The sequence below is a fragment of the Bos grunniens genome, chromosome 15, assembly GCF_055505025.1.
Source record: "Bos grunniens cultivar Pamir isolate PY7600 chromosome 15, Bosgru_T2T1.0, whole genome shotgun sequence".
Classification (NCBI taxonomy): Eukaryota; Metazoa; Chordata; class Mammalia; order Artiodactyla; family Bovidae; genus Bos; species Bos grunniens.
The window spans coordinates 6,254,571-6,268,413 of NC_141179.1; the positions used below are offsets into that span (position 1 = coordinate 6,254,571).

The window sequence follows — 13,843 nt, forward strand, 5'->3', positions numbered from 1 at the left end:
ATGGAATCTCTACACCAGGTCTCTAGGGAGTTAGATTCAGCTTACAGAGTATTCTATTCTAGCAAAATAATTTTATTTATCTAACTTCTTGAATTTAGTTTTTTTAAAAAAGATTATTTCACCTCTAAGGAATATGAGGAAAGTATTATAGCGAAAGTTGAGAACTCCCTAAAAACGCATTTTTAAATTGTTTTAATATTATAGATGTTTATTATTTCTCATACAATGCCTTATTTTATAAGGGGGATGGAAGTTGGAGCTTATTTATTTTGAAGAAATGTACTCTGAATTGTCTGAGTGAGGGATCTCTGATGTCAATTGATCCATGGATGGGTTAGATATTAATCGACCCATTGTTGGTCCTAGAATAAGGTCATATTTATTTTTGAGATAAATCAAAGGATGATATCAACTGTGAGTCACACAAAGAATTTCGTATTCGCAGAGCCTGACCTAAGGGCTATATAAAGAGACTCATTTAAGGAACTTGCATTGGGAAGGAACAGGGTACATTGGGCTAAGCTGTTCAGAAGAAGTGTAGAATGAAGTTTCTTCTGTTGATACTAGCTCTGCAGGTCGCTGCTTCTGGAGCTGCCCCACTGACTGACTATCCAAGCCCTGAAGAAAATGACGTGGCATTCGCTCAAGTAAGAACTGGCACTATAGAATTTATCTAGCCTGATTTTTGTCTTTAAGATTTATTTCACTGACCTGTTTTATCCTGAAAGTACTAGTTGAAAACTGTTTTAGGGAGCTATTGGATTTTAGCACTGTTTTGTTGTTGTCTTATTTTTATTTATTTATTGCTGAAGAGGAATGTAAGAAAAAAGTGTCTGGGAGGAAAAAATTTTCCTCTACTTTTCTAGATTCTTCTGGCTGGTCTAAAAATTAAATTGATATGAGACAGATTAACAAGAGAAAATCAAACAAAAGTTTCATAACATCCATATACGTGAGAGATTCAGAAAAACTGAGTAACTCTCCAAAATGGCTAAACCCTTGCCTTAAAAAGGTATCAGTGTGCAGCCAAGTTATAAACACAGAGCCCCAACAGAAACCTTTCTATATAATGATGTATCAATATATGTATTTTTTCCAGAGATATTTGGCAAACTTTTATGGCCTTGAGATGGAAACAACTCCAATGACAAAAATGAAAGTCAATAGGAGCGTCATGGAGGATAAAATTCAGGAAATGCAGCAATTCTTTGGGCTAAAAGTGACTGGGCAATTGGACACATCTACTCTGGACATGATGCACAGACCTCGATGTGGAGTGCCGGATGTTAAAAATTTCCAAGTATTTCCAGGGCGGCCAGCCTGGAAGAAACGTCTTATCACCTACAGGTAACATCATAGCCAAGTATTTTTCTACTTTCCCCTAGGTCTGTGTTCTAGAAACTTGAGCCAATTAGACACAGCTCTAAATCTGGAAGTAGATAGGAAGCATCCCTCAATTATTAACACTATCCCTGTGTTAAAATAATGTCTCTAGAAGGGAAAACCGTTCCTTCAATGGAATTGTTGGGCTTGCAAGTCCAGAACAGAGTAGGAAAGCCATAAGTAAAAGAAGAATGAAGCTGAATCTAAAAAGAAGCAAGAGAAAGCTTTATAGACTATTTAGATGGATAAATGAAGAAGTCTGGGAGCAGGGGTAAAAGGCATAAGCCTCTACAAATGTAAATCCTTCATAATGGTGACCTGTAAATAAGTGAGTAGAAATCAAGTTAGATTCTGTTTAAGAAGTAAGGTTCCCAAGGATAAATATTTCTGTAGATGAAGCAGGTTTTTCTCATCTGGACTACTGATTTATGGAATGATTCATTCTTGAATGATGCTAGCAGAAATGAAGTATTGTAATAAAACAAAGTTGACACATGGTTTCCATGTATTTTCCTCTTTTGTTCTGCTGGTAAAGAATCAACAATTACACCCCTGACTTGAAGCCTGAAGATGTTGACGATGCCTTCCAGAAAGCTTTTCAAGTATGGAGTGATGTGACCCCCCTGAAATTCAGAAAGGTTCATGACAACGAGGCTGATATCATGATACGATTTGCATTTCGAGGTAGAGAACTTGGACTTATGTCATCTGTCTCCTTTGGCGTGCCCAGGTGGCACAGTAGTACAGAATATTCTTGCCAGTGCAGGAGATGCAAGAAATGCGAGTACAATCCCTGGGTCAGGAAGATCCCTTGGAGTAGGAAATGGCAACCCTTTCCAGTATTCTTGCCTGGAAAATCCATAGACAGAGGAACCTAGCAGGCTACAGTCCATGGGGCCACAAAGAGTTAGACATGACTGAGCATACACTCACACACACACACATAACATGTGTAGACAGACTAATTTGCTTTTTCTTTTTTAAAAAATAAGAACATGGAGACGCCTATTCTTTCGATGGCCCGTGGGGAATCCTGGCCCATGCTTTTGCACCTGGAGCTGGTCTTGGAGGAGATGCACATTTTGATGAGGCTGAAACCTGGACTAAAGGACACAAAGGTAGGCTCCCCAAGCCCTCAAAGAATTAGAAAATCCTAACAAATTCTAAGTTATATCCTGTTTTTGAAAGGCCACATTCTGAGAAAGGATTATAAGGACAGGAAAACTTTTTCTGATTACAATTTTGACACTGAATAAAATTGTAGCACTGTTTCCACTTCACCCTCTATAAATGGAGTATATTGGACTAGATTATTTTAAAGTTCATTTCCAAGAATCTATGAAGATAAACTAGTTTTTTAGTATACACTCAGGAACCTTAAGAACCATAGTATGGAAAGAAAAAAGCCATTATTTAGGGGATCAGTTTTTGGCAGTACAATCCATAAACTCAAACAAATACAGATACTAACGCTGTGTATGCCAACAATCCTAGAACAGTGTGATCATTTGCATGATTCATTATATGCCAACAATTTCCTAAATTCAGAGTGGCATAAAAAGATGAAGTTTTAGAGGATTTAGAGATCTCTATAAAGAAACACAAGGTTATGTGGTCAGGTAGTCTCTTGTGGTTTGGGGATAAAAATTTCAAAATGCCCCATTGATCATTTAATACCTTGTGTGTACTTACAGAGGGGATAAAACTCATCATCCATCCCAGACAGTTGGGGGATGAGGGTAACGAACATCCCCTGTTATTTGGAGAAGTCACTATCCACTGGAAAATCCAAGGTGTCACATGGGAAGCTTTCTTAATATTCCTATTGGAGATTCTAGACTCTATGACTGACTATATATGGAAAGGAAGTAAAGAGAAATTCATCAAGAGTATGCTCTACTCAGCACCATCATCTCCACCCCCAGCTGACATTGCTTGCATTGATGGCAATATTTTTATAGACCAGAAAGGCTATTTGTTTTAGTTTGACACATGGCCTAAGGCTTATGAAACCTTTGATTAAGAAGATAACTTTTTTTTGTTGTCAAAATACAAATGATTAGGTCCTGGCTGAGCCTCAAATCCTCAGTAGATATGTTAAATTTGTGCAAATTTTATCCAAAGGCATTTTGGGTTTGTAATCTTTTCATCTGACAGGAGAAAGGTGCTGATTAGCCTGGAGAATTTTTAAAATTCTAAAGAAACTTAGGAAAGTCATTTAATACAGACCTTTACAGATAGAGAAGAGAAAAGGTTAGAGGCTACCTTGTGAAAAAGCTGGGACCAGACCATTTATTTCCTAGGTCCTATCTTAGCACAATGGATACTTTCTATTTGCCCATGTTGCCTTATTTTAATTTGCTTAATTCTAAGCTTTCAAAAGACTGAATTATTTATGAAAATCCTAATTTAAAATCCTTATTCTTGACTAACTGTGATACAGTAAATTCTTTTTCTTTTTGACACAGTAAATTAAATGAACAATTCCCATAGTCTTTACTGAGTTTCTATTAGGGTGTTAGGTGATGGAGGTGCTTAGATTCAGAAATGAAAAGGGCACAGTCTTGCCACTGAGAAATACGCAATCTAAAAGGAAGCAGAACACAAACAAAAATCCATTATTTTGAGGTGAGAACCAGTAGCGATCTTTTGTACCAAGTAGTACAGGAATTGAGAATAAGATAAATTCAGGTTTAGGCTAAATTGTAAAAGGTTTTGTTTACTCTTCCCAGTCTTACGCAGAGTGGAGAGAATGAGTCTTTGCGTCTTCTTTCTCGTTGTTTGGTAGAAGTGAAAGCATCTCTGAATTTGTTACTGGACCCGTGTGTTACAGGGAGTGCTTGGAGGATCCGTATTCTTAGAGATCCCTCAGAGAAGTGTGAACTCTTTGCTCATCTTGGGTTCTAGAGATTATTTCAAGATCAGGCTCTGTAGCTAAATGGTGTGTGACCCTGGGAAGTCAGTTCTGAGCTTCCTTTTTCCATAGAGAAAGAAAGAAAAAAATGAAGGCATTAGACTATAATGAAGATTTTTTATTTTTTTTTTATTTTTTATTTTATTTTATTTATTTATTTTTTTTCTAACCCTGGGATTCTTCATTTCTTCCTTTTCTAGTTGCTTTAGGTGTAGAGTTAGGTTATTTATTTGACTTTTTTCTTATTTCTTGAGGTGTGCCTGTATTGCTATGAACTTTCCCCTTAGGACTGCTTTTACCGTGTCCCACAGGTTTTGGGTTGTTGTATTTTCATTTTCATTCGTTTCTATGCAAATTTTGATTTCTTTTTTGATTTCTTCTGTGATTTGTTGGTTATTCAGCAGCGTGTTGTTCAGCCTCCGTATGTTGGAATTTTTAATAGTTTTTCTCCTGTAATTGAGATCTAATCTTACTGCATTGTGGTCAGGAAAGATGCTTGGAATGATTTCTATTTTTTGAATTTACCAAGGCTAGCTTTATGGCCCAGGATGTGATTTTTTAAAAAATCAGGAATTTTCAAATCTTCTGAGAATTAGGAAATCTGAGAGAAAGGGCACACCCTTGTCTCTTACCTACAAAGATACAGCCTCTGGGACATACAGAAAAAAAAAAAAAAATAACAGTTATAACTATAATGTGGTAGTGTAAATATGTCTAAAGTGTAAATATAGTCTCTTTGATTTCATTGGGAATCATGTTTAGGAAAAGGGTCATCCAAGAAATTTTTAGAGCCAAGAAATTTGGATGTGAATCTTGGCTCAGGCACTTAATTTGTCATTTAATCTTGCTGATACTATATCCTCATCTGAAAATAGAGAACAAAATGACTTCCTTTTGGTTGTGTAAGTATTAGACATAATGTGGTGTTTTTCTCAGTGACTCACAATACCGTACCTTAATATGGATTTAAGATTTGAGCTTTGTAAAGGAAGGTTACCAAAGACTTTTCTATATCCACTGAAGCCTGATTAAGAGAAAAGCAGAACAAGGTCATGTGAGTTGAGAATTATTTAGGAGCAATGAACACAGCTGTGAGTTATTCCAGAAGTTTTGACAATGGAACATATTTCATTTGAGAGTGCAGCGGTCCTTAACCAGAGGCATACACTACCACATGTAAAGCAGACAGCTAGTGGGAACCTGCTGTATAGAAGAGGCAGCTCAGCTTGGTGCTCTGTGGTGACCAAGACGGCTGGGATGAGGGGATGGGAAGGAGTTCCCAGAGGGAGGGGACATATGTATGCATATAGCTGATTCACTTCATTGTACTGCGGAAACTAACACAATATTTTAAAGCGACTATTTTCCTGGTGGCTCAGATGGAAAAGAGTCTGCCTGCAGTGCGGGAGACCTGGGTTCGATCCCTGGGTGGGGAAGATCCCCTGGAGGAGGAAATGGCAACCCTCTCCAGTACTCTGGCCTGGAGAATCCCATGGATGGAGGAGCCTGGCGGGCTACAGTCCATGGGGTCGCAAAGAGTCGGACATGACCGAGCAACTTCACTTTCACTTTATATCCCAATAAAAAGAAAAGAAAAAGAATATGTGGAAACATTTTTTTGGTTGTCAAAACTAGAGGGGAGTGTGCTACTTGAATTCAACGGTAAAACTAGAGACTTATAAAGATCCATAATACACAGGACAACCCTGACAGCAAAGAGGAGTCTGTCCTATGTCGACAGTGCCAAGGCTGAAAAAGCTTGCTCATGAAGGAGGAAAGTGAGATATTTCTAAAAGTTTCCCTTTTCACGGTGTCAGATGTTGTGTCATTGTTCTGTAGGTGCCAATAGATTTCACTGGTTCTCTCTTAGGCCCAAACTTGTTCCTAGTTGCTGTTCATGAGATTGGCCATTCCTTGGGTCTTGACCATTCCAGCGATACACGTGCCATAATGTTTCCCAGCTACAGAGATGTTGACTACAGGAGATTTCGCCTCTCTACTGATGACATACGTGGCATTCAGTCTCTCTATGGTGAGTTGAATTTCTTCACCATTTTGCCAAATAAAGATACTCATGAATAATCTCATACTATCAGCATTTGGATAAACATTAAGATTTATCTTCTCTTTGAACCCCATGAAAATTCTGTAAGGTATAGGCAACATAGATATTATCTTCATTTATGAATGAGTACAAGGGGACCTAGCATGTTAATGCCTGGGCCAGAGGCAAAACCTGAGTCTTCTGGTCTGAAATCTGTTCTTCCCATCCAGCATACCATTGTCTTTTGAAGAAGGTATATGGACAAATAATCTAACCAGAACAGGAGAACAGAGTGATCAGATTTTTATTCTCTACAATGTTGCAACCACATGGAAGGGGAAAAATATTTGTTGTATTCCTGTGAATGTTATAGAAAACATAAATTGCTTTTTAAGTATTTTTCATCAAGAACATTGAATGTTTTAAAGAGTGTTTCTTCATCTTAAAAACTAAAAGGCATTTTTTTTTCTTCTAATGCTTCTTGAAATGTACTTTCAGGACGTCCAGATAAACACCAAGTTCCATCAAATCCTGACAATAGAAACCCAGCTGCTTGTGACCCCAATATGAGTTTTGATGCTGTTACTACTGTGGGAGATAAAATTTTTTTCTTTAAAGACTGGTAAGATCATTTTCACATCTAACAAGTATTAAAGGCTGATCCCTAAGATTTTTTTGTGTGTGAGAGAGAATGGTGAAACGTGATTTACAAACGAAGTAGATAAAATCTGTGAGTTGGAACTTGGACTTGATTCTGAAGGCAATGGAGAGATCTTGAGGATCTTGAAGCAGGAGAGCAGTGTGATTATATTTGTTTTAACTAGAAAACTGAGCTGTAAAAATGGATCTGTGGCAAGAATCTGGGTTGGGGACAGATAAAACAGGTAGCAAGGATGTCAGACTATTTTAATCATACTGATAGATTTTAATTAAGATGGTCAAATCTGGACTTAAAGCTGTGACAGAGTACCAGACTCGATTCTTGATTATAAAAAAGAGAATTCCAGGATGATGTATGGTTTTTGTCTTAGAACATATATTGAACCAGATATTGGATGGGTGGGGCAGTGAAGAAAATTAGTATTTGATAGATAGAACAAATATTCCCCATTATTGAGTTTATGGAACTGAGATACTTGAGGTTGAGTTGACTTCCTTTAGGTTACAGAACTGGTGCCTGGGCTGTGAGCTCAGACTAGAACCTGGATACCTTGGTTCCAAGCTCCACGTATTTCCATATGCCAGTCTGCCTGTTAAGATCATTGCTAGTATTGGAGGTGATTAAAATCCTCTGCGTGTGGTTCTCCTACACAAATGCCCATAGAATAGAATGTGAAGCTGCTGGAAAGAAACATGAAGTTCTTTCACAGGTCCTTCCCTCTTCATGGTTCTGTGGTCTACAGAGATCTTTTAATGTGTTAAATGTTTCTTGTCAGGTTCTTCTGGTGGAAGCTTGCTGAGAGTCCAAAAACCAGCGTTAGTTTAATTTCTTCTTTAGGTCCAAACCTACCGTCTTACATTCAAGCTGCTTATGAAATTGCAGACAGAAGTCATGTTTTTCTTTTTAAAGGTAATTCCAATGTTTAGTTTTGCTATTGAGTCTACTTCTAAGGAAGAGAACAAATTAAGGAAATAGTAGTACATTTAAAGAACTTTTAAAAAGGCACTCCAGACTTTTATTAATGGAGGCTCTGAAATATAGCCCCAAATAGGGTAAATATACTTAGCTAATATGTAAAGCTTATTGCAAAATTTTATGAAATATAAGATAATACTTTGGAAAAAAAATACAGAGCTATAGAAGGTAAACCATGTTTAAGAATAGGAGTAATATATTTTGAATCTATGAAATAAGAATGATGTTTCTTGTGCTGAGTCAGTATTTCTATTACTCTTTCTGTATGATTACAATCTACCTGTTCTCTTTGTCTTTACAGATGACAAGTACTGGTTAATGAACAATTTGAAACCGCAGTTAAACTATCCCAAGAGCATACATTCTTTGGGCTTCCCCTCCTCAGTGAAAAAAATTGATGCAGCTGTTTTTAACCCACTTTTCTATAAGACCTACTTCTTTGTAGGTAACAAGTTTTGGAGGTGAGCTTTAACGGTTGATGATTTGACCCCTAAGATTTGTGAAACACTCAGGGAATGGGATTTTTCAGAAGACAGCCTTTAATCTAAATTTTAAACAGCCCTTGATTTTCCTACAAGAGGGATCAAGATAATATAGCACTGGAACAGTTGTTTTCAACCTAATTCTTTTCTCTGTACTGTTGGTTTATGATAGGAGATGACAATACATGTTTTAAAAGGAGCACTTTAAATAAAATGTCATGTTACTAATCACAGTGGAAATGAATTGAAAAAGAGAGGTGTCGATGTATGAGACCTAGTATTTGCAGTCAGTTTGCAGGGCGTATGCATTTTCAGATTCCTTTCTGGAAATGTTGGACCCCAAGGAGACAGAATGAGGGAACCATGCTGTGAGTGACAGCAGGTTGTTCCAGGTCTTCACTAGCTGGAAGTCAGAGAGTCAGGCTCTAGCATGGGCAGAAGCATTCTGGCAGAGCGGGGAGAGTGCTTGACTGGAAGTCAAGAAGCCTAGGGTTTGAGTCCTAATCTGTGAATGGTTTAGGTCCTTGGTTTTCCTATGGGTACAGTTTAAACTCTTTCAGAAGAGAATAAGGCAGGTTTTGTGATTCATAACCATCAAATATCAAGCTTAATGTCATGAAATCCATATTTTGATGTAGTTTCTGCTGGTTATTTCTTTGCTCAGGTATGACGAGAGGAGACAATTCCTGGACCCTGGTTATCCCAAGTTGATTACTACATACTTCCCAGGAATTGGCCCCAAAATTGATGCAGTCTTCTATTACAACAGTAAGTGGATTGGGAAACCATGAAAAGAATGGAAAACCCTTATTAAAATACTGGATTATAGAGTCTTCAAGATCAGAGAAAAGGGCTCCAAATTGGAAGAGAAAGTTCTGCAGTTCTCCAAAGGCCACAGAGAGAAAATCTGCAATTTTTTTGGCTCAGAATAGGTGGGCCAGAAGAAAGAGTGAGGTGGCATCAATAATAGATTTATACTAGGGTGGTCTATCAGACAGGGAGCAGATAATTCTTGCCACTTTCATATGTCTGAGTCTCTAGGATTTCCATCACGTCAAGCTTCACAGTATACGTAAGCAAGCGGATAGCAGTCAAGGCAAGCAGGAATCTTTTACACATTTTTATGTCCTGAGTTCTTTAACTTCCTTTCAGTCCCTTCCACCCTTCATGGGTTCTCATGGACTGAGTCTCAGGGTGGGATGAAAGAAGTTTGAATTTATTTGAATTTGTGTTTATGAATGTCTTCCAGCAAGGTCAGGCTAAGCAAGATATCTTTGGGTCAAGATATTTTGGGTTGTATTCTTGTCCCCATGTTTTATTTACTTTCCCCATCAATACTTCTATGCACCCTACCTGAATTCACTCTCCTCTCTTCCATTCTGAATTCTCCACCTGGAGTGTGAATTTTCAAAAACATTTACATTTTTAAGAGTCAGTCTTAAAGACCAAACAAACTGCTCATTAATGATAATAAAGATATTTATGGTGAAAAGACTAGTAATAGGTAGATATCTGAGGGCAGGATATCTAATCAAGAAATCCAACTTCATAATCTTGAATTTGATCTTGTTTAATCTAGGTTATCTTTTTTTTTTTTAAGAATGCAATCAGAGAATTAAAATATTTCTTTTTTTTTTCATTTTTAGGACACTACTATTTCTTCCAAGGCTCTATATTACTTAAATATAATGTCCTAGCCCAACGTGTCGTTGAAAGTCTAAAAAGCAGTACTGTGCTAGGTTGTAAGTAATGATATAATTACTGGTGTTTGTCAGTTCACTTCAGTTTAAAAAGTATTTATTATATACTTGCTATGTGCCCAGTACCATGTATGGAGATATGTTATCATAAGGTAAAATCTATGAACCACAGATAAATGACTATATAGGCAAGTGATTATATAATATATATAAGATTATTTGATTTTAAAAATGCTCATTGTCAGTTTTTATTGAACTCTGAACAGATACCTTCAAAGGCCAAAAGAATATCTTGGTTCCTAATATCCTTCAACTGACCAATTTTAATTATTTCTTTGGCTTAATTAAGTCAAGAAATGATTAGTCTCTGTAACCACTGTATGTTTCAGCAAGGGTATTTTAATTATTTGGGGGTAAAGGCAGAAGGAGAAGAGGGCAACAGAGGATGAGATAGTTGGATGGCATCAGCGACTCAATAGACATGTATTGGGCAAACTCTGGGAGATGGTGAACGACAGGGAGGCCTGGTGTGCTGCAGTCCATGGTGTCGCAAAGAGTTGGATACAACTTGGTGACTGAACAGCAACAACAAAAGTAGACTATACTTAGAACTTTTTAAATGACAATTAACGAAAGTAATATATAAATAAATCATATAATTATGGTGATAATATAATTTTATTCTATTGTTTGTGTTGACTTTTCTGTTATCTTTTATAATATATGTATTGCTCAAATAAAAACTTGAAAGAAAGTATTTGGTTTTTAAGAATTTTTTTCGTTAAAAACAGAATATGTGTTTTGAAAATAATTTTGGACCTACTATTAAATAATGGTTGGACTTCCCTAGTGGCTCAGACAGTAAAGCATCTGCCTACAATGTGGGAGACCTGGGTTTGATCCCTGGATTGGGAAGATCCCCTAGAGAAGGAAATGGCAACCCACTCCAGTACTCTTCCCTGGAGAATCCCATGGATGGAGGTGGGCTACCGTCCACAGGGTGGCAAAGAGTTGGACACGACTGAGCTATTTCACTTTCACTTTCTTTCTTTTCACTTTCACTATTGAATAAAATGTCTGTTACTGCATAAAGGGGTGAAAGAGAGATAAGGCAACCAGAAACAGGAAAACATCATATTTGTTTTGGTCACTTGCCTAAAGCCACCTGAGTCTTTGGTCTCAAATCTAGACAGCATTCTCCAGACCACAAACAACCCCAAGGACCGCCTGCAGTGCATGACCGCGAGCCTGGAGAGAAAAAGGAGTGAAATGCGAACTTCCCACTTCAGTAAATTTTTCATCGCAGTCGTCAGGTTTCTCTTAACACACATTCTCTCTCTGGATTGCACATATACTAAAATACGTGCACTTAACATATGCACATAATCACTAACAACTTATGGGTTTGTGGAACCCTCGTAGTTTTCTATGTATTTTCACATCATTGCTGATTGATATATTCAAGATCTAAGAAATGGTCAAGCCTATTTCAACTCAGGAGGAGGGCTTACAAATAGCTGAGAAAAGAAGAGAAGCTAAAGGCAAAGGAGAAAAGGAGAGATATACCTATTTGAAAGCAGAGTTCCAAAGAGTAGCAAGGAGAGATAAGAAAACCTTCTTCAGTGATCAGTGCAAATAGAGGAAAACAGTAGAATGGGAAAGACTAGATATCTCTTCAAGAAAATTAGAGATACTAAGGGAACATTTCATGCAAAGATGGGCACAATAAAGGACAGAAATGGTATGGATCTAACAGAAGCAGAAGATATTCAGAAGAGGTGGCAAGAATACACAGAAGAACTATACAAAAAAGATCATCTTGATCCAGATAACCACATGAGATCACTCACCTAGAGCCAGATACCTTGGAGTGTGAAGTCAGGTGGGCCTTAGGAAGCATCACTATGAACAAAGCTAAAGGAGGTGATGGAATTCCAGCTGAGCTATTTCAAATCCTTAAAAATGATGCTGTTAAAGTGCTGCACTCAATATGCCAGCACATTTGGAAAACTCAGCAGTGGCCATAGGACTGGAAAGGATCTTTTTTCTTCCAATCCCAAAGAAGGGAAAGGCCAAAGAATGTTCAAACCACTGCAAAACAGTACTTATTTCACACTCTAGCAAAATAATGCCCCAAATTCTCCAAGCTAGGCTTCAACAGAATGTGAATCGTGAACTTCCAAATATTCAAGCTGGATTTTGAAAAGGCAGAGGAACCAGAGATCAAATTGCCAACATCCTTTGGATCATTGAAAAACAAGAGAGTTCCAGAAAAACATCTACTTCTGCTTTATTGACTACACCAAAGCCTTTGACTGTGTGAATCACAACAAACTGTGGAAAATTCTTAAGGAGATGGGAATACCAGACCACCTTACCTGCCTCCTGAGAAATCTGTATGTAGGTCAAGAAGCAATAGTTAGAACTGGACATGGAACAACAGACTGGTTCCAAATTGAGAAAGAAAGGAGTACGTCAAGGCTGTATATTGTCACCCTGTTTATTTAATTCCATGAAGAGTATATCATGCAAAATTCCGGGCTGGATGAAGCACAAGTTGGAATCAAGATTGCCGGGAGAAATATCAATAACCTCAGATATGCAGATGACACCACCCTTATGGAAGAAAGAGAAGAACTAAAGAGCCTCTTGATGAAAGTAAAAAAGGAGAGTGGAAAAGTTGGCTTAAAACTTAACATTCAGAAAACTAAGATCATGGCATCTGGTCCTATCATTTCATGGCAAATAGATGGGGAAACAGTGGAAACAGTGAAAGATTTTTATTTTGGGGCACTCCAAAATCACTGCAGATGGTGACTGCAGCCATGAAATTAAAAGACGCTTGCTCCTTGGAAGGAAAATTATGACCAACCTAGCCAGCATGTTAAAAAGCAAAGACATTACTTTGCCAACAAAGGTCTATCTAGTTAAAGCTATGGGTTTTCCAGTAGTCATGTATGAATGTGAGAGTTGGACTATAAAGAAAGCTGATGCTTTTGAACTGTGGTGTTGGAGAAGACTCTTGAGAGTCCCTTGGACTGCAAGGAGATCCAACCAGTCAATTCTAAAGGAAATCAGTCCTGAATATTCATTGGAAGGACTGATGCTGAAGCTGAAACTCCAATACTTTGGCCACCTGATGGGAAGAACTGACTCACTGGAAAATACCCTGATGCTGGGAAAAATTGAAGGCAGGAAGAGAAGGGGACGACAGAGGATGAGATGGTTGGATGGCATCACTGACTTGATGGACATGAGTTTGAGTAAACTCTAGGAGTTGGTGAAGAACAGGGAAGCCTGGTGTGCTACAGTCCACGGCGTTGGAAAGAGTTGGTCACAACTGAGCAACTGAACTGAATTGAATCTTTATACCCACATTACAAGCTATGTATCAGTATCCTGATCTCACAAGTTTAAAAATGAAGTTCAGAAAAGTTAAAACATTTGTTCAAATTCACATACACATTAGGTAGCAGAAATGATGCAACTGTTGTTTATTCAAACCTATAAAACAAATAGAGACAAGAGTTTGTAGTGCCTTCAAATTAAATTCAATCTCTGCATTTCATTTGTTTTTAACATCATCTTAGCCTGGACTTAACCCTTTCCAAAATTTTTCTTTCTCAAATGTTCATATTCTTGAAAACTGAAACCTGGATATGTCTCTTGTCCCAGCATATGTCT

At 37.6% G+C, this 13,843-nt stretch overlaps 1 protein-coding gene across 1 annotated transcript; it reads left to right on the forward strand.

The window, feature by feature from the left end:
• The first annotated feature begins 495 nt into the window (after positions 1-495).
• MMP12 (matrix metallopeptidase 12) lies at positions 496-10,913 on the forward strand. The gene is made up of 10 exons (XM_086338274.1): positions 496-647; positions 1,100-1,347; positions 1,919-2,067; positions 2,376-2,501; positions 6,168-6,329; positions 6,840-6,963; positions 7,778-7,911; positions 8,279-8,438; positions 9,124-9,227; positions 10,106-10,913. The coding sequence occupies exons 1-10, from the start codon at positions 543-545 to the stop codon at positions 10,207-10,209; spliced, it is 1,416 nt and encodes a 471-aa protein (XP_086194400.1). The 5' UTR covers positions 496-542; the 3' UTR covers positions 10,210-10,913.
• The last annotated feature ends 2,930 nt before the right edge of the window (positions 10,914-13,843 follow it).

What these genes read in the sequence shown, in the direction of transcription:
- MMP12 (XM_086338274.1), top strand. Translation starts at nt 543, where the DNA reads ATGAAGTTTCTTCTGTTGATACTAGCTCTGCAGGTCGCTGCTTCTGGA. An exon ending in AAACGTCTTATCACCTACAG is followed by an intron (nt 1,348 to 1,918) that starts GTAACATCATAG and finishes CTGCTGGTAAAG; the next exon opens with AATCAACAATTACACCCCTG. An exon ending in CTGGACTAAAGGACACAAAG is followed by an intron (nt 2,502 to 6,167) that starts GTAGGCTCCCCA and finishes GTTCTCTCTTAG; the next exon opens with GCCCAAACTTGTTCCTAGTT.